The following is a 17,648-nucleotide window of genomic DNA, read 5'->3' as shown; positions in this document are numbered from 1 at the left end:
GTCACTGTACTTTCGGTCAAAGTCGTGTTTTGAAGTTAAACCAACAATAGTAAGATCAACGACTTCTAACAGAACAAATGAAAATGTTTTAAATGATGGTGTTGATTCGTCAATCCTTTGTATAGCGCCACCTTCTCGAAACTAGATATCAGTATTGTGGCGACAAAAAGCAATAGACATAATGTCCGTGTCTAGCCGAAATTATCTTCACAATACTCAATATGAATATACCTGCATTAGTATAAATCAGCTAAATCGCGGAAAATTTACGAAACCGCGTATTCAAGATTTATGGAATGGAAAATGAAAAAGACATGCAGTTCTTTCTCGGAGATAGTGTTATTGGCTTATTTTTCGGAATTGGCACAACAACAAAAGCCATCAATAGTGTGATCGAATTATTATTATTCCTTTATCTATATGTGGATAAATATATATCCGGGAAAAAAGTACTCACTTTTTTCCCGGGGAAAAAAGTAATTTCGTGAAAAGTCATATTTTGTTACCTGTCAACAGAGGTAAAATGTCAAATTTTTTTCCCGTCACAGAAAAAAATGATTTTTCACTTGCTGACCATTTCAAAAATTACTAACGTAAAGAAATTACACAGGGTATTAGGTGAACATGCGGCTACAAATTCATAATTTAGTCAGCCACGAATTGAATTCGGTAATATCTCGGAGAGATATCTTGAAACAATAGATTCGATTGTTTGTTTGACAGATACGTTCACTAAATGCAAAAGATATCCGAGATATTATCGAAGTCAATTTGTGGCTGACTAAATTATGAATTTGTAGCCAATTTCCAGTTAGCATGTCTTTCGAAAAAACTAAGAATCTTGGGATCTGGAATTTCAAATTTTGTTCTGTAGAAGCAAATTATACACCAAATTGAACAAGCAATTCGATATTGCTTCATTCATTCCTAAATTCCTTCTAAAAAAAAGCGGTATACTTTTTTCTTCGAAATACTTGAGATGTGGCCGAATTGCACGCCACTGATGTTCCCTCAAAATCTAAAATATCTTCATAAAATAGCCCTTAGGGAGTAGGGTAGGCATGCAAATTTCGTTTGAATCCGAGCTTTTTCATGGAAGCTATTTCATAAAAATGATTTTTTTGTGAACTTCACTGCGTATTCCCTAAGGGATCGAGATAGAGGTATATAATATACATTTTTTCGAATCAGGACAACGAGGAGAATATCCCATTAAATTTTTAACGACGATTTGTGCAATCTAATAATTTCTGAGTGTAACTCTATAAGAAACGACCCTTGTGTTTTTGAAAGAGTTCGGCAGTCTTTTGGAAGATTGCATGGGTGTATCCGAGCTGGAGGCAGCCATTTTCGAAAATTGTTGTAGGTTGAGAGATGTTACATGTAATGTTCAGTCATAAATTGTTATTTGTTGAAAATTTGTTTCGTCCTATTTTTTCGCAACAAAGCGCTTTGCAAAAAATCAAAGGAAAAAATATCCTGGAAATAGTCCAAGGATTAACCTCTTGAATTTTTGCTGTCTGCTCACCTAACACCCTGTATATTAATAGTGGAAGATTGACACGGAGTCATTGGGAGAATTTCTACGTATTTATTTTAATATACAGAATAACACAGAGAGTTTATAATGCATGCAGTATTAACTTTATTCGAAACAAAAAAACAAAATAAATGAAAATTACTACGGGACAAATAAGTTCATTTTGCAACTTTGAGGATGAATCATCATACCTCAGAGCTACAGGGATTTCTTCAGGAAGATCGGGTTCTGTAGTACTGGTAATTTTCAACAGAGCGTCTTTGATATCGTTTGAATTAAATTTTTTCCATTCTTCATTTCTGCTAATTTTCTTCATTATTTCATCTGTTGATTTTTTATGGCGAATAAGTTTATCTTTATTGGTTTCAAAAAACTCTTCTAACTTTTTTCGTTCGCTTTCATCATGAATATTATCGGCAAGCACACTAAGCATGTCTAGGACTGCCCATGAACTATAAGGTTTATCCAAAACATCCTTTAGAGAACTAGACATGATATCAAATAAGAATACATCGCCTTGAGAGCCTAATATTTGTCTTTGTAGTGGAGGTTTATTAATAAATATTGCGGCAATCTTTCGGTTTATCTGTTCGTTTGGAGTTATAGGAGTTTTGGAGCATGAAGGGTTGATCAGACTATTGTAAACTTGCATCATTAGCTGATCATTATCTACGGTTTGAGGTAATATATCTGTAAGGAATTGTTTATTCTCTTCAGGTCCAGTTCGGACAACAAAACAAAGAACGTCTCCTAAAAGGTCGGTATTTGATGAACTCACATCTGGAAATGAAGCCTTGAAATCTTCGAAAATTCGCATATATTCTTGTACACATTCTGTAATACCAGATGAACAGGCTTCTTTTATAATAAGTTTATTGAATTTATTCGTTTTCGAAGTAGGTTTCGTCGAATTGAATAGATGCTTGTAGAAGTGCGGTTGAACTAATAATTTCATGTAATCATTTTTTAATTGAATAGTCTCATTTTCTAGCCAATCTATTTTGGACAAATATTTCAACGCAGCCTCCCAAACCACCAATTCATTCTCGTATTTCAAATACAACAGAGTGGTCAATAGTGATTCATGAGTGCTGAGCCCGAACTCCGTGAGAATAATGGCATCAAGAATAAGTCTGAACCTATTCCAAAATGATATAACTTCGAAAGATTTTTTATCACTCAAAGTTTTAGTGATAAGTTTCATGTTATCATCATCATACTTAACTATAAAAAGACCAGTCGATTCTAGGTTCATTATAATCCAATCTGATGGTTTTATGCCACCTATAATTATTTGTTTCTTTGGACACTCCATCCACCGTTTAGCTGTTGTACTGCTATAAATATCAGACTTTGTAGTATAAGATAATGGTATCCACCAGCATTGTGTCGTTTCTTCATTAATAGAGGAGAATTTTTGTTGTGTCACTGTGGTAATCCCTGTATCGTAATCTCTTGATACAGTAACTAGAGGAAATCCATCTTGTTTCGTCCATGATGTCAGAGCAATATCAATATCGAGTTCTTCGGGAAAATTTTCAGATGGAGTTGTATTTTTCAATGCTGCCCATAGATCATTCTCATCGAAATTAGAATACTTATGTTCTTTTAGAATTAAATCAAGAGTTTTCCGAATATTCCGCAAACCCAGAGATAATTCTATCATTCTTGTGAATAAAACACCTTTGATATATGTATTTGAAACATAAGAATCTAGAATATCTTCAATATCATCAGAACATTCACTTTTGCTCAGTTGATGAGATAATTGATTTTTCAGAACTAAGAAGAATTGATTTGCGATATCGATATCTATGGTTTGACCATCTGAGAACGTATTTTTAGTATTTTGTGTTAAATATGATGTGGTCCCTTCTATAAGCCAAAGTTCTCCGAAACATTTCATTGTAATATTATTGCCAATCCATTGGTGTACCATCCCGTGGAGAACTATTTCTGTAATAGATTCTTCAGCTTCCAATATTACACTTGACTGGAGGATGACTAATCCCCAACACTCTATAGCAGCTATAATTAAATGAAATTAAATATGTTAAGTTATATTATTCTCAAGTTATTTCTTGAAATATACTGAAACCTTCATATTAAAGTTTACCTCTGAAGGCCTTTACATTGAAGGTTTTGAATATTCTTTGAATTTCGATTGCATCTGATCAGAAAAATATTTGACAAAATTCTAGAAGCACTGAAGTGAAGATGGAAACTTTCAATCCGCTCACCTATACCCATTAGCTCTGGAATTTTCATATGTCTGAATGAACTTATCAAGGTAAGAGAACATAATTTTTTCGAAGGTACCATTAACATCGACAATGCTGCTCAGCTTTTTTGTCACGTTAACAATAAAAATAATGATGTTCATTGACCCAAAAAACATAATAAATTACAGACCTTACAGAGTATCATCTATGAGTAACTATGGGCGCGTCCAGCCGACCTGAGATACATAGAATCCCTGGTAAAGTACTGATTCGATTTTGTTTCAGACTTTCTGAGAGAAATCATCACCAGAGTTCTGTAAGGTGGCACACAGAAATTTGCGAATTCCCGCTATCTGCCTGACGCTGTTTTAAAATGAAATACGTATTTTAGACTTTACAAACTTTCACAATAAATTACAAGTCAGTTCCTATCGAATTTTTAATGAAATGAATGGAATATAATGACAGAGTAAAGAAGATAGTTACGAGCATAGAATATAAAATATTAATGTTCTATACTCGAAGGTCACGAGAGCCGAGAATCGAGAGAAATGTCAAATAAAAACGATGTATGCGCCATCTGAAACAGACGCGATTCCTCGAAATCAAGTGGGTATAAATCTGAAAAATCTCCCGTTTTGTCTGAAAGTTTTACAGGTATAAGTATACACAACAAGTTTTCTACGCATCTTAAGCAGACCCAACAGTTGTCGGACAGTTGTCAATGTTCTATGAATTTTCTGCTGAACGCATTCTATCAGTTTCCGCTACGGAGCGTATTCTACTCTATTCATTCTGAATAAACTATTCGGAATCAGAATATCGGGAAATAGGACCAACATAAATGAAACTATGGCTTTATAACAACCGTGGCGACGTTTCGCAGAGTGTCCTCTGCTTCCCCAGGCCTACAAATTCATTCGAAACATAGTTACAACGTTCATTACATCCATAATATTTCTTACATGAACATTAGTTTATTCTGTGTCTCCGTATGTCGTTGTATTATGTCTCGGTTTTTCGCCATCCATGTGTTGCGACTGTGTACTGGTTTTCCTTCCATAAGTGAAGAGAATATATTTTTATGATATTAGATTTTATTAATAGACCGAATGTTGAATTGGTTATCTTAGACTTCTTTGGTAAGAAATATTATGTTTATGTTTATTATATTATTATGTTTCGAATGAATTTGTAGGCCTGAGGAAGCAGAGAAAACTCTGCGAAACATCGCCACGGTTGTCATAAAGCCATAGTTTCATTTATTTTGGTCCTATTTCCCGATATTTTGATTCCGAATAGTTGATTATGGAGGACGCTAGTTATATCAGTTATTCTGAATAAATTTTCCGTATATTGAAGAATAATAAAGTAATAATACGGAAAGCAAAATTGGAAATTAAAATCGACATTATAACAGAAAATTTTCTCTCATCATAACATAACCTTCAAAAAGGACCCACATAATCTATTGCTGTCAAGAAAAGGAGCAACCCGTCCAGCAGAGAATAGTAATGTTACCAAACTGATACCTATCAGTAGCGGAGCTACTAACGCTACCGATCTTTCTAATCAACTAAACTTGTTTTCTGATTATCCGACAATACAAAACCGAAACAAAACCTAATGGGGAAATGCGGACAAAACGACATATGCGGACAAAACGACATATGCGGACAACATGAACTTTTAAATTTTTTAGAAATTGGCGCCGTATAGCTCGGGGTTTTACAGTGCTTCAGGTCCCGCTTATTATATTGACAATCCTGCGAAGAAATTGACATCCTACTACCTGTTTCAATGGTGCAATAGCCACAAATGTGTTTTGGCCAGTTGAATTTTTTTTGTTTACTTGGTTTCTAAATTGCTTTGCCATGAAAATATTCGTTGTATATTGAATGTATTCTTGATATAACGGTTATGGCGTAATAATATGTATAAGTCTTGAGATGAATATTGTTTTTTCTTTTGAAATTGTACTTCAATATAACAAAAAGTGTGTATCGGACAAAATGACATACTATCCTGATGAACAAAACGACATAGTATGTCATTTTGTCCAATACATGTTAAGAAAATATATTTTTGAAAATTATAATAGAATTTTCTAGATTGAACTTCACGTGGAAATAATGAGCTCATTTTCATGTTATTTTGTACAGGGTGGGCAAATAAGCGAGGTAAGCGGCTATATCTCAGGATCCACTCATCGTAGAGACTTGCGGTAAAAAATTTTACCACTAAAGTAAACAAAAAAAAACACCGGAAATTGTTTTGAAGTTCATACCTCCACCGCTAGGGGGCGTAATAGCTATCGTCGAGTAGAAAAATGCATTTTACTCGAAAAATTTTCATATTAAGTTGGAAAAAAAATATCATCACTGTAAACCTTGGATCTATCTCTATCCTCTATCTGTTTGAATTGTCACTTTCGATTTTACGACATCAAATAAGGGTAGGTGAAAGGGAGAAATCTGACTGATTGAAACGCCTGTAACTTCAGTTTGGCTCAACATTTTTGAGCAAATTAGATCTCGTCTGGAAGATAATATCTTGTTGATTGAGGACAAAATATAGTCATGATAAATTTGTTTTTGCTGCTTTCGATAGGGGGTGCTAAGTCAGAAGTTCATTGTTTTGTTCATTTTTTTCTGAAATTTCAAATGTAATGATGAGATTTTCTTAACAGAAACAAAAATTTCATTGAATTTGCATGAAAAAACCTGAAGGTCGCAAAGCGATAATTTCAGGCGTTCTGAAGTTATGGCCGAAAGAAGATATTCTTCAACTGATGCACTGCGAGAAACCAAATTGAGTCTTCAAGTTCTAACAGAAACAGAAGTCCCATCAAATTTGTATGAAAAACCAAAAGGTCGCAAAGCGATAGGTTCAGGCGTTCTGGAGTTATGGACGAAAAAAGATATTCTTCAACTGATGCACTGAAAAACTAAATTGTGTCTTCTTTCGGCCATAACTCCAGAACGCCTGAAGCTATCGCTTTGCGACCTCTTGAATTTTTCATACAAATTTGATGGGATTTCTGTTTCTCTTAGAACTTGAAGACTCAATTTGGTTTTTCGCAGTGCATCAGTTGATGAATATCTTCTTTCGGCCATAACTTCAGAACGCCTGAAATTATCGCTTTGCGACCTTCAGGATTTTTCATGCAAATTCAATCAAATTTTTGTTTCTGTTAAGAAAATCCTATCATTACATTTGATTTTTCAGAGAAAAATGAACAAAACAATGAACTTCTGACTTAGCGCTCGCTATCGGAAGCAGCTGAATGAAATTCATCATGAGTATATTTTTTCCTTAATCAACAAGATGTTGTCTCTCAAATAAGATCTAATTTGCTCAAAAATGTTGAGTCAAACTGAAGGTACAGACATTTCAATCAGTCAGATTTCTATCTTTCCCCCACCCTTATTTGATGTCGCAAAATCGAAAGTGATAATTCAAACAGATAGAGAATTTTCCAAGGTTTACAGTGATGATATTTTTTTTCCAACTTAATATGAAAATTTTTCAAGTAAAATGCATTTTTCTACTCGATGATAGCTATTACGCCCCCTAGCGGTGGAGGTATGAACTTCAAAACAATTTTCAGTGTTTTCTTTTGTTTACTTTAGTGGTAAAATTTTTTACCGCAAGTCTCTACGATGAGTGGATCCTGAGATATAGCCGCTTACCTCGCTTATTTGCCCACCCTGTACATAGTTTGCATGCACTATACGTGATAGAACGTGAAATTTCTTGTATGTACCTATCTTGTAAAAAAAAAGATAAATTATTCTATCGATTCCTGATGATTACAATAGACCAGGAACTTCTAAAGGATCATTATCCCTTTGTAATGAAATTCTTTCGACACTTCCTCAGGGACAAGGTCTTATTTTGACAAAATCAAGGCTTAATCTGCTGCGAAAAATCCACCCGAAAAGAAGAAACAAGAAGTTACTAAAATATTATTCAATGATAAAAAAAACCTAGTGGTAAAGAAAACAAAAGCGTTGAAAAATAAAAGAGTCCATGACCACGAAGAATCCGACACTAAACCGTTTAAAATTAAGAAAAAAAAGAGGATGACTATATGACTGCCCCTGCATTAATTGCAGTGACGCTACGTTGCATTCAATATTTTCACTGGGCTCATACATCGTTTTCTACTGTCTCGAAAAGAACCAAAACGTTTATTTGCTAACTTTGCATTTAAATATTATGTATGTCATTATGTCCATTACTAGTGTGATTTTGTCCTTAGTATACGGACCAAATGGATTTTGTTAGAAGTCAAAATTCTTATATCTTTTATTTTTGTAGTTCAATTCGATTTTCAGCTTATAATAATTGAATAAAATTAACCAAAGTTAGCATAATATAGTACCAAAATGGGAGTATTATTGCAATAACTGAAAATATTTTATTGAAAAACTGAACAGTATGTCATTTGTCCGCATTTCTCCTAATCTAGTGTCAGAGCTGGTTTGTTCATAATAATTCAGAAAAATTAATCAGTGACAATTTTTTTTTATCAGGCTACTGCCTAGTCCTTTCAAACACTGAGTCATACTATCTAAATTATAGTGCATTCACACTGAAAGCACGTACAGTTATTTATGAAACACAATGTATAAATATAAGATAACCGATTTATAGGGTAGCATGGAAGAACAACTGAGTAATGCCCCTTCTTCACTTCAGTGTAGTGGTGGATGGTGTAAAGCAAGCATTTTAATAATAGATATCAGCATCTTTCAAAATTCATATACCTGAAAATACTGGATGACTATTCACCACGAGAAAATCCAATTTCGTTAGCTCATATATCATACTAAAATATTCCTCAAGATAAAACAACATTTCATTCGCCTTTCTTAATACTGATTCGGCATTAAATTTCGGGAATGGTGGAAACCAAAAACTGATTTTACCAGACGAAACTTGCTTCATTCCTTCATCTAAAACCGCGAAGGCTACTAAATATGTAGACATGGGATATGTGTTTTCGTAGTGATCCCAAACCCAGCCTTCTTTTCCTTTGATTGCTTCGGTTTTCGCTAGTGGCATGTTGCTAATACTGAATAATTGTTTTGTTCGACCAACCGATATTTTGAAAGTGGCTTTCAGGTGAGGCAGATCAAAACAAGGAAATGCTTGTCGTGCCCAAGTTGGTTCGAAAAATGCGACTACTATGCTGTGGTTTTCTCCCTTTTTGTCTTTGTAATGATCAATGTGCAATCCATGTGGATCCTGACCTAGTTCACCTAGGAAAGATAAAAAAAATTTTTAAAAACTTTTCAACACTTCTGAAATAACCTAGTGGAGAAAAAAAATATTGAAGGCAAAAGCACGAGTGCTTCAAATTTTATCAATAATTTTTTTCTTCTAAACGAAATAGTTTTTTTCTTAACAAGAACGGAAAGTGGTATTTTCCCGCACGAAACAGCCGTCGACAGAACGACGCGAAACGGAGTTCGGTCAAGCAGTTGCGGGAAAGTACCACTTTCCGTTCTTGTTAAGAAAAAAACTATTTCGTTTAGAAGAAAAAATCATTGATAAAATTTGAAGCACTCGTGGTCGTCGGTCAAGCAGTTGAGTGCGGGAATAGTTATTAATAATACAAGTGCAGAAGGCATTGATATTCTTCCACGAGTTCAAAATTCAAAAACGAGCCACGAAGTGTCGAGTTTTGGAATGAACGAGTGGTAGAATGAGCCTTCTGTACGAGTATTACCTATACATTATTTTCTCTAATTCATTGTATTCTCGACAAGTGATCTTTCAGTATTCAGAGCACTAAAAGAACGTATACGTTTTGAAAGATCACTTGTCGAGAATGAGGTCCTTGATCTGTTGTCATTCGAGGTTATGGTCCGTATAATCATAATCATAATCATTTATTGCATCCCATGAGACAAATTTACATTTATAAAGGGCAGGTCAGTAATTGAGCAAGCAAAAACAAAATTTACAATGAATATTGAAACCAACTTGAAACAAAAATATTCTCCTTTGCTATAGAAACACTTCTCTATTAATAAATCCTCGATAATTTTTTTAAAACTTTAATACCCAAAATGCTTGATTCGCTCTGGTAGGTGATTGAACAGTTTGATTCCAGCATTTATGGGTGATTGCTGAAATTTCTTGATTCTGAGAAACAAAAACCTCACTCTTACTGGAAGTAGGCTGGTGAATAATATACTCCTATCAATGATTCTATAGGTAAAATATTTCTTATACGCTTCAATGCAAAAAAAGAAAATTATTATTGAAAAATAAAAGTGAAATATAATATGAAATGCCGTAAAACTAACCGATTAAACTTTTTGTTATTTTCATGTTTGCAAAATTCTTTCGTTATATCACTTTCAATCGAAAGTATTCCTAAGAACTACAGTCTGTTTCCCCTCATAACTTTTCTACATTTATTTTTTTATTATAGAGAACTTGAAAAATGAACGCTCTGCTTCGCAACTCGTTATTGGCAATGTTAAAAATATCTTCTAAGCTATATACAGGGTGATCCACCATGAAGGCTTATTAGAAGTTCATTGAAAACTTATTATAATTGTATGCTGAAAATTCGCATGTTTGGCTTTTGACAATGATCTTTCTTCCTAACATATATTCAGACCTCTAAGACTTCCGGTTATATCGGAAACAGACTACAACCTACTTCCTTATTTCAAATGGCATCATCAGATATTTAGCTTTTTTGCAATATGCCATACTTTGGGTGAAACCTCAACGGTTCGTGAGTTAATGGAATTCTTATAAAAAAAACGGAGGTGACGAGGACTCATAGGTATTTATTTGAATATTTTTGCAGAAAAAGTTTTTTTTTTCGAAAATAACCTTTTTCATTTTCGATTCTGCAAATACGTAGCATTATGAGATTATTTGCGGTTTCGACCAAAGATGTACATTCAGGATTTCATGAGAAGATCAAGCACTTGGATAAATCAAATTCAGCAAAACTCAAGATTTTCAAATTTGAACCTATATTTTTCATTATTTCAGTCAATTCTACGTATAAAAAATTGAGCAAACCCTATACTTAATATGAATACTTCAAGAATTAACGAGGAAGAACTGTAAATGAGGAAAACCGTAATTTCTGTGTGAAATAGTCTGTGACTTCGGGAAAACAAAGAAAAAAACTAAAATTTGATATTTCGATAACTAAGTTTAACAACTGAAACAATGAAGCTCGAATTGAATAGTTCAGAAAAGAAATGATATCACTCGAATCAGAAGTCCAATGTTCAAAAAAGGAATTGTTCCTTCACACCAACACTGTTCAGTTAAAATAAATATGATAAAAATTTAAAACTAAGAAATGCACTTCACATTCCTCCCTCCACACAATATCGACGGTGGCATGTACCTAGATTTCAATGGGATGCAGACAACTTTATTGCCTCTATTGCAGACAGATAAAATGATTGGAGACAACATGAAACCTTTTTTGATTTGATGTAATTTTTTTACTGGCCGCTGAAGTTCAGCTCTGGGTATGGTTGCGTTTCGTAGGATTGTGGCAGTTTACACTTTATTTTCCTTATTTCATCTTTTTTTTCGTTTTCACTTGCAGAGCAAATATTCATTATGAAGAAAAACTGATTTGATCAGGGGACCCTGTGGACCTCGGGCCCTACGCTTCATCATACTTAGCGTAAGTATATCGTTTCTGAATAAATGAATTTACCAGAATTACACTGATCAACATTTGCTAGGGATCACTTATGAACTTCTCTTCATTTGTATTTTTTCAAGTTATCTCGTGAATATCTGTACATTATATGTTCTCTAAGGAAAAAGTAAGATGTTTTGAGTTGATTATATCAAAGTCTTCCTCACTTCATCGGCTTTTGTTCACAAAATCGATTATTATCTGTAGGCTGTTACAGGTGGAGTGAAAAGCAATGTGGTATTTGTTATTAAATCTGTTTTCTTTCTCTCGTTCAAACACATAAGGTGACAATAATTGAAGAAATGAGAACAATATCAGCTTATCAGTCATGCCGAGAAGACGTTTGGCTCCTGTGCAACTGGACCAAATCATACGGTGGATACAGGAAGGTTTGTCCCAGCGAGAAGTGTCCCGGCGGTTGAATGTTTCGCAAAGTGTCGTGAGTCGGGCTTGGAATAGGTTCATCCAAAACGACTCAGTAGCTTATGTTCATGGGGGAGGTCGGCAGCGCAGTACAACAGCTGCCCAAGATCGTCTTTTGATCCTCAATGCTAGGAGAAATCCCACTTACCCGGCGTCGCGGCTCAATAGATCACTGAGAGTTGCAACAGGAGTTCTAATTTCGAACCAGACTGTAAGACGACGACTACATGTTCGTGGTTTGAGAGCACGTAGGAGGGTACGACATCCCCGTTTGAATAGGGAACACCGGGTTCATCGACGGCAATGGGCTGAGGAGCACCGCAATTGGACACTTGAAGATTGGAGCCGATGTTTATTTACGGATGAGTCTAGATTTCGTTTGGTCAACTCCGATGGACGTATTCTTGCTTGGAGGGAAAGAGGTCGAAGGTATGCAGAACAGTTTATGGTACCCACAACAGCTTTTGGCGGAGGTTCTATATGTGTATGGGGAGGCATTTATTTGAACCAACGCACAGAGTTGGTTGTCCTGCAGAACACCACCATGACCAACCAGAGATATCACGATATGATTATTGAACCCATAATTGTTCCGTTTGCGGCTGCCGTGGGCGAGAATTTCATTTTAATTGACGATAATGCCCGTCCACACCGTAGTCGTCTGGTTAATGAAGCGCTAGAAACTCATGCTATTGATAGGATGGACTGGCCAGCTCGCTCTCCAGACATGAATTGCATCGAACATGTCTGGTCTGAGATGTCTAGACAATTGTCAACCTTAGAACAACCGATCAGTAACCTGGAGGACCTTTCTAACGCTTTACGGGATATTTGGACGAATTTGCCCCAAAATTTTATAAATCGTTTGATCGAAAGTATGCCTCGTAGGGTAGAATCCTTCATACGAGCTCGTGGGGGACCAACTAGGTACTAGCTTAACCGAAACTTCAGCCTTCTTGTGGTTTCATCATAACATTTTTATGTTATTCAAACACAGAATTTTGAGTGTTCCTAATAAAGTCTTTTTTTCTCTCCAACTTTCCATTTTTTCATTCTTTTCTCAAATGAACCATATTATCAACTGAAAATACTCAGATATCTGACTTTATTTATAATCTTGGAGCGAATATTTCAGAATTAAATTTAGAACAAGTAAGTGATCCCTATCAATTGTTGAGCAGTGTATAAAAGAAGTAAAATATCTGAAGAGAATGAGAACACGTAGAATAAAAGTGAAAAGGAAAACCAAATACAATATGACAAAAGATCGAAGGATGGAACATCGAAGATCTCAGTAAGATTTGAAGGACCATTGGGAACTACCAACATATAGTATCTGAAGCACCTAAGAGAACCTGTGCATAATTTCATTTGGAGGGTTTTCAGAAAGAAATACTTAAAAAAAAATGATTGAAGCATTCTTGAATTGCATTTTGTTGTCCTGGAAATATTTTCTAACCGAAGACCAGTAGCTGAAGAACAAATAAACAAGAATCTTCCATTGATGTTCTTCTAACAAGGAAAAGGAAGAGGATGGGTATAAGCAATTACTTAGTCCTCATTTGGGCTCCTCAATACGCATTTGTGATCAAAACGAGATGATATGGGTGGGGCAACGAAAGTGCATCTTGTCACTTTTTTCACTATAAAAACAACCAATCACTTGATTTAGAATACCAATCATCTTTCAGAATATATCTGTGATGTTTATTTTCAAATTGAACTAGGTACTTATTTCAAGACCCTGGTATACAGGGTGGCCACTTTTTCAATGGAATTGTATTGGTAACTTTTAAACCATAGTAGTTAGAAGGTCGGTCAAATGGAGAAAAAGTTGCATGTATAGAAGCATTATCAAGCAGTTCAAACAAATCGAAATTATCAGGGCCGGTTGAGATATCATAAGAAAAGTAAATTCTGTCATTATGATTTTTCTTTTTTTCCCACTTTATTTCAAATATTATCACAAAATGTGACAGGAATTTTTTATTCGACAGTATATTGTTCTCAATTTGACGTAATCAGATTTAGTATCCAACGTTTCGTGCTCTCTGGGCCACCCTCAACCTCATTTTTTTCAATACGGACCTGTATATTTCATGACACTTTTCGAAATAACTTTTAACGCTGAATTCAACGATATATCATACAATGTCATTCAAAGTTGGTTTTCAGGTGATTTTGACCCTTATCCAAATTTCTTTGGGTCGTATCTGTATTACATTTAGGTACCTTTAGTTTAATTAACAACATGCAATACATTTCGATGAGAAAATCAACTTACTCATCTTGAACTAAATGGAACATATCAGACTCAAATCAAGAAACAAGTAATAATTATTTACATATTTCAATTCATATTAATTGAACGAATTATCATTGAATGAAAGAAAAATCGAATGATTATTCGAAAGTGAATGAAAATGAATGAAGTAAGTGGTCGAAATGTCCATCATTTTGTAAAATGCACTTAACGGTTCTGGAACCCATACTTCTTATACATTTGCTATTTCGTCTTCTTGAATACCTTCCAATACATTCTCAATCTTCTCGCGAGAAATCACTATTGTTGGATTTGTCATTTGTTCCGTCGAAACAAATTACAGAATCGAACTTTATTTTGATATCATTACGATATAAGTTTTGCAAGGCTTGGTATTCAAATTCAAAATCATTGTATTCGCGTCTCTTGATTATTTTATTAACAGCAGTTTTTAATAAATTGCATTCACTACAGATCCGAACCAAAGAAAATTGGATAAGGGCCAAAATCACCTGAAAATCAACTTTGAATGACATTGTATGATATATCGTTCAATTCAGCGTTAAAAGTTATTTCGAAAAATGTCATATTATATACAGGTCCGTATTGAAAAAAATGAGGTTGAGGGTGCCCCAGAGAGCACGAAACGTTGGATACGAAGTCTGATTACGTCAAATTGAGAACAATTTACTGTCGAATAAAAAATTCCTGTTAAATTTTTTGGTAATATTTGAAATAAAGTGGGAAAAAAAGAAAAATCAAAATGACATAATTCACTTTTCTTATGATATCTCAATAACCGGCCCTGATAATCTCGATTTGTTTGAACTGCTTGATAATACTTTTATGCATGCAACTTTTTCTCCATTTGACCGACCTTCTAACTCTTATGGTTTTAAAGTTACCAATACAATCCCATTGAAAAAGTGGCCCCTCTGTATAGGTACTTTGTATAGCTACTACTAACTTCATTCTGTATTCACCAAAAACTTCTAGAAAAATTTCAATTATGAACCTTCTCACCTGTATATTCAATACGAATATTATATTTCTTGTCTTTTGATAGATGATTTTTAAGAGTCATTCGAAGTAAATGATTTTTTTCCGTATTCATGTTCTCCACATGAATTCTTTCTGATGTGTCTACATATGTCACATTTATATTATCCAAACCAAAGTTGAGTTTTTCAGCATGCAAGGTTACCTCTTTTGTGTCCTCCTCACAATCTACCTCAATCTCAACGATACCTTCAAATTTCAACTCATCAATCAAGGGTCGAATTCGTATTTTATACTTTTCGGGTTTCACAAACTCTGACAATTTATCTGTTTCTTGTAGAGAACGAGTGAGCAGAATCGTAAAAAGAATGAATATCCTACCCGACATAATCAATAAACTATGAAGTGTTCTGTCAGAAATGAGTTGCCTATAAGATGCATAGAATACCTGGTGTGTTTACTGATTCGATTTTGTTTCAGACTTTTTGGGAGACCCACCTGTTGCTTTGGTGGTCTGCTTCACCAGAGTTCTGTAAGGGGGCGCTCTTTAAAATTTTTCGAATTCCCGCTATCTGCCTGGTGCCGTTTAAAAAGGAAATACTGATTTAAGACACTGCAAACATTCACAATAAATTACAATTCAGTTCATATCGAATTTTTACTCAAATGAAAGGAATATAATGACAGACCATAGAATATAAAATATTATTGTTATATACTCAAAGTTCACGTCAAGAGCGTAGAAATAGGGGGATACTGGGGGTCATTACACGGTGTTCCTAAATTGGAGATACAAATGAAAATGACAGATTTCCGGATCATTTTAAGAAAAAAAGTCCTATAACATGAGTCCCCAAACATTTTGTTTTGAGATACATGTGTTAAAGTTTAAGTTTTTTTCTCGTATAACCTTCCCTTCACAAGATATTTAATATGAATTGGCCATAGATATTCCAGTTTAAAGTTTTCACCATGTGATATGCTACTTTTGAATTCAAATCTACAGGGTGATATATTTTCTGGAAAGATGCCTGCTTCCTTCCTCCAAAACTATATTTTGGTGAATGGCTGTTAGTTTAGAAAAATGTAGAAAAAAACTCTGGTCCTACTGGACCAAAAAGTGTAGTACTCTACACTTTTTGGTTTGTTATAGTTTTGTCGTATCTGCTATCGATTTCGAGAAAAAATCTCTAGTAATCCTCAGGAAAATCCAAATTATTATAAAGATCCAGCTAGTAAGCTCTAATGAATACATTAATTTTAAGTTTTGGTATTTATTTACCTAATCTGTAGCGAAGATTAATAAATATTTGATAAACTGTACGACACACTAGAAACAACCTGTATATTGAAAGCAAAGCGTTTGTGGGCTCATATTCATGAAACTTTTTTTTTCTCAAAATTATCCAAGTAATTTCTCATTTTCCTTCGTAACTCTTATTTGAGAACACCCAGAATAAGGTAAGAACAACCGAATTAGTAACAACAAAAATTATTTCGAGTAATTTGGTTCAAACTTCATTATCAAACTTCTTTTTCTAACATTACAGATATGAATAAAAGTTATAGTCAAAAATTTTTTTTTCGATTATCCCTCCCCAAGAAAAAAAATATCTACGCCCTTGGTTCACAAGAGTCGAGAATTGAGAGAAATGTCAAATGTAAACGATGTATGCGCCATCTGAAACAGACCATGATCTCTCGAAATCAAGTAGGTATAAATCTGAAAAATCTCCCGTTTTGTCTGAAAGTTTTACAGGTATAAGTAGACCCACCAGGTTTTCTATGCATCTTAGTTGCCTATTAGCGATTCAAGTTCATCCCCAAGCCACCTATCGGAAGAAACTGTAATATCGGCTTAAGGTACGGTAGTCGGTAGGAGTGAAAGCTTTGACGGCGTGCATTTCTGCAGGTTAAATTTTTATATTTTAGTGTTCGAGGAGTTATAATATATATGAAAGTTTGTTCAAAGCATTTTGAAGAGTCTAATTTTCATACACAAAGTAAATTGTAAAAATATCAGTATCAATGGAGCTCCATGTGTACTAATATTTTTCAATATTCAGGTAAGGAGCTGAGACACGCAGATTTGTGTTTGAGACCGAGAAAAACTAACTTGAGACGCCGAAATTTGAAAAGAAATGCAGTCCCAACAAAAAACCTTCCTACAGGTACTCATGAGAACATAAAGAAGAAAGAAAGACAGAATTTAACTAAATATGATCCTGTACAACAACCAATTGTAATAATATAATGATCCTTTTAAATGAAAATAAATCTAATATTTACAAAATTTTCAGTTGAAATCTGACTGTGAAGTAATGACACAAAATCAAGATGAAAATGAACTTCATGCTCAGGTAAAGTATTGAGATATTCTAGTTGAATCAAATGATGATATTGAAATTTCAGGAAATGATTCACAGGCCTGATGAATTGTTGGCTGCTGAAGCTCTATGTGCTTTTATCAATAAGGACAATTTGTGACAATATTACTACAAA

General features: G+C 34.3%; 2 protein-coding genes across 3 annotated transcripts; one reads left to right on the top strand and one right to left on the bottom strand.

The window, feature by feature from the left end:
- Positions 1 to 1,621: 1,621 nt before the first annotated feature.
- Positions 1,622 to 15,569, bottom strand: LOC123670633 (endoplasmic reticulum aminopeptidase 1-like). Its single transcript, XM_045604147.1, has 3 exons — positions 15,171 to 15,569; positions 8,535 to 9,029; positions 1,622 to 3,568 (listed from the first exon to the last, which is right to left on the bottom strand). The coding sequence occupies exons 1-3, from the start codon at positions 15,532 to 15,534 to the stop codon at positions 1,623 to 1,625; spliced, it is 2,805 nt and encodes a 934-aa protein (XP_045460103.1). The 5' UTR covers positions 15,535 to 15,569; the 3' UTR covers position 1,622.
- A 1,370-nt stretch (positions 15,570 to 16,939) lies between these two features.
- LOC123688694 lies at positions 16,940 to 17,648 on the top strand. 2 transcript variants are annotated; one of them, XM_045627322.1, is made up of 5 exons: positions 16,940 to 17,009; positions 17,079 to 17,149; positions 17,213 to 17,388; positions 17,447 to 17,506; positions 17,559 to 17,648. In XM_045627322.1, exons 2-5 carry the CDS (start codon positions 17,101 to 17,103, stop codon positions 17,631 to 17,633), a joined length of 360 nt encoding a protein of 119 aa, XP_045483278.1. In that variant the 5' UTR covers positions 16,940 to 17,009; positions 17,079 to 17,100; the 3' UTR covers positions 17,634 to 17,648. The 2 variants fall into 2 exon arrangements, with proteins under 2 accessions (XP_045483278.1, XP_045483277.1); XM_045627321.1 differs by lacking the exon at positions 16,940 to 17,009 and having other exon boundaries at positions 17,029 to 17,149.

This window comes from Harmonia axyridis, chromosome 1 (assembly GCF_914767665.1).
Source record: "Harmonia axyridis chromosome 1, icHarAxyr1.1, whole genome shotgun sequence".
NCBI lineage: Eukaryota > Metazoa > Arthropoda > Insecta > Coleoptera > Coccinellidae > Harmonia > Harmonia axyridis.
The sequence above is the reverse complement of the archived record's forward strand: the minus strand, read 5'-3'. Positions and strand labels throughout refer to the sequence as shown.

Coding starts and splice junctions, on each gene's coding strand:
- LOC123688694 (XM_045627322.1), top strand. CDS start 17,101: ATGAAAGTTTGTTCAAAGCATTTTGAAGAGTCTAATTTTCATACACAA. Junction 17,150..17,212: donor GTCTAATTTTCATACACAAA/GTAAATTGTAAA, acceptor TTCAATATTCAG/GTAAGGAGCTGAGACACGCA. Junction 17,389..17,446: donor ATCCTGTACAACAACCAATT/GTAATAATATAA, acceptor CAAAATTTTCAG/TTGAAATCTGACTGTGAAGT.
- LOC123670633 (XM_045604147.1), bottom strand. CDS start 15,534: ATGTCGGGTAGGATATTCATTCTTTTTACGATTCTGCTCACTCGTTCT. Junction 9,030..15,170: donor TATTCGTATTGAATATACAG/GTGAGAAGGTTC, acceptor TATCTTTCCTAG/GTGAACTAGGTCAGGATCCA. Junction 3,569..8,534: donor TAGTCATCCAGTATTTTCAG/GTATATGAATTT, acceptor ATTTAATTATAG/CTGCTATAGAGTGTTGGGGA.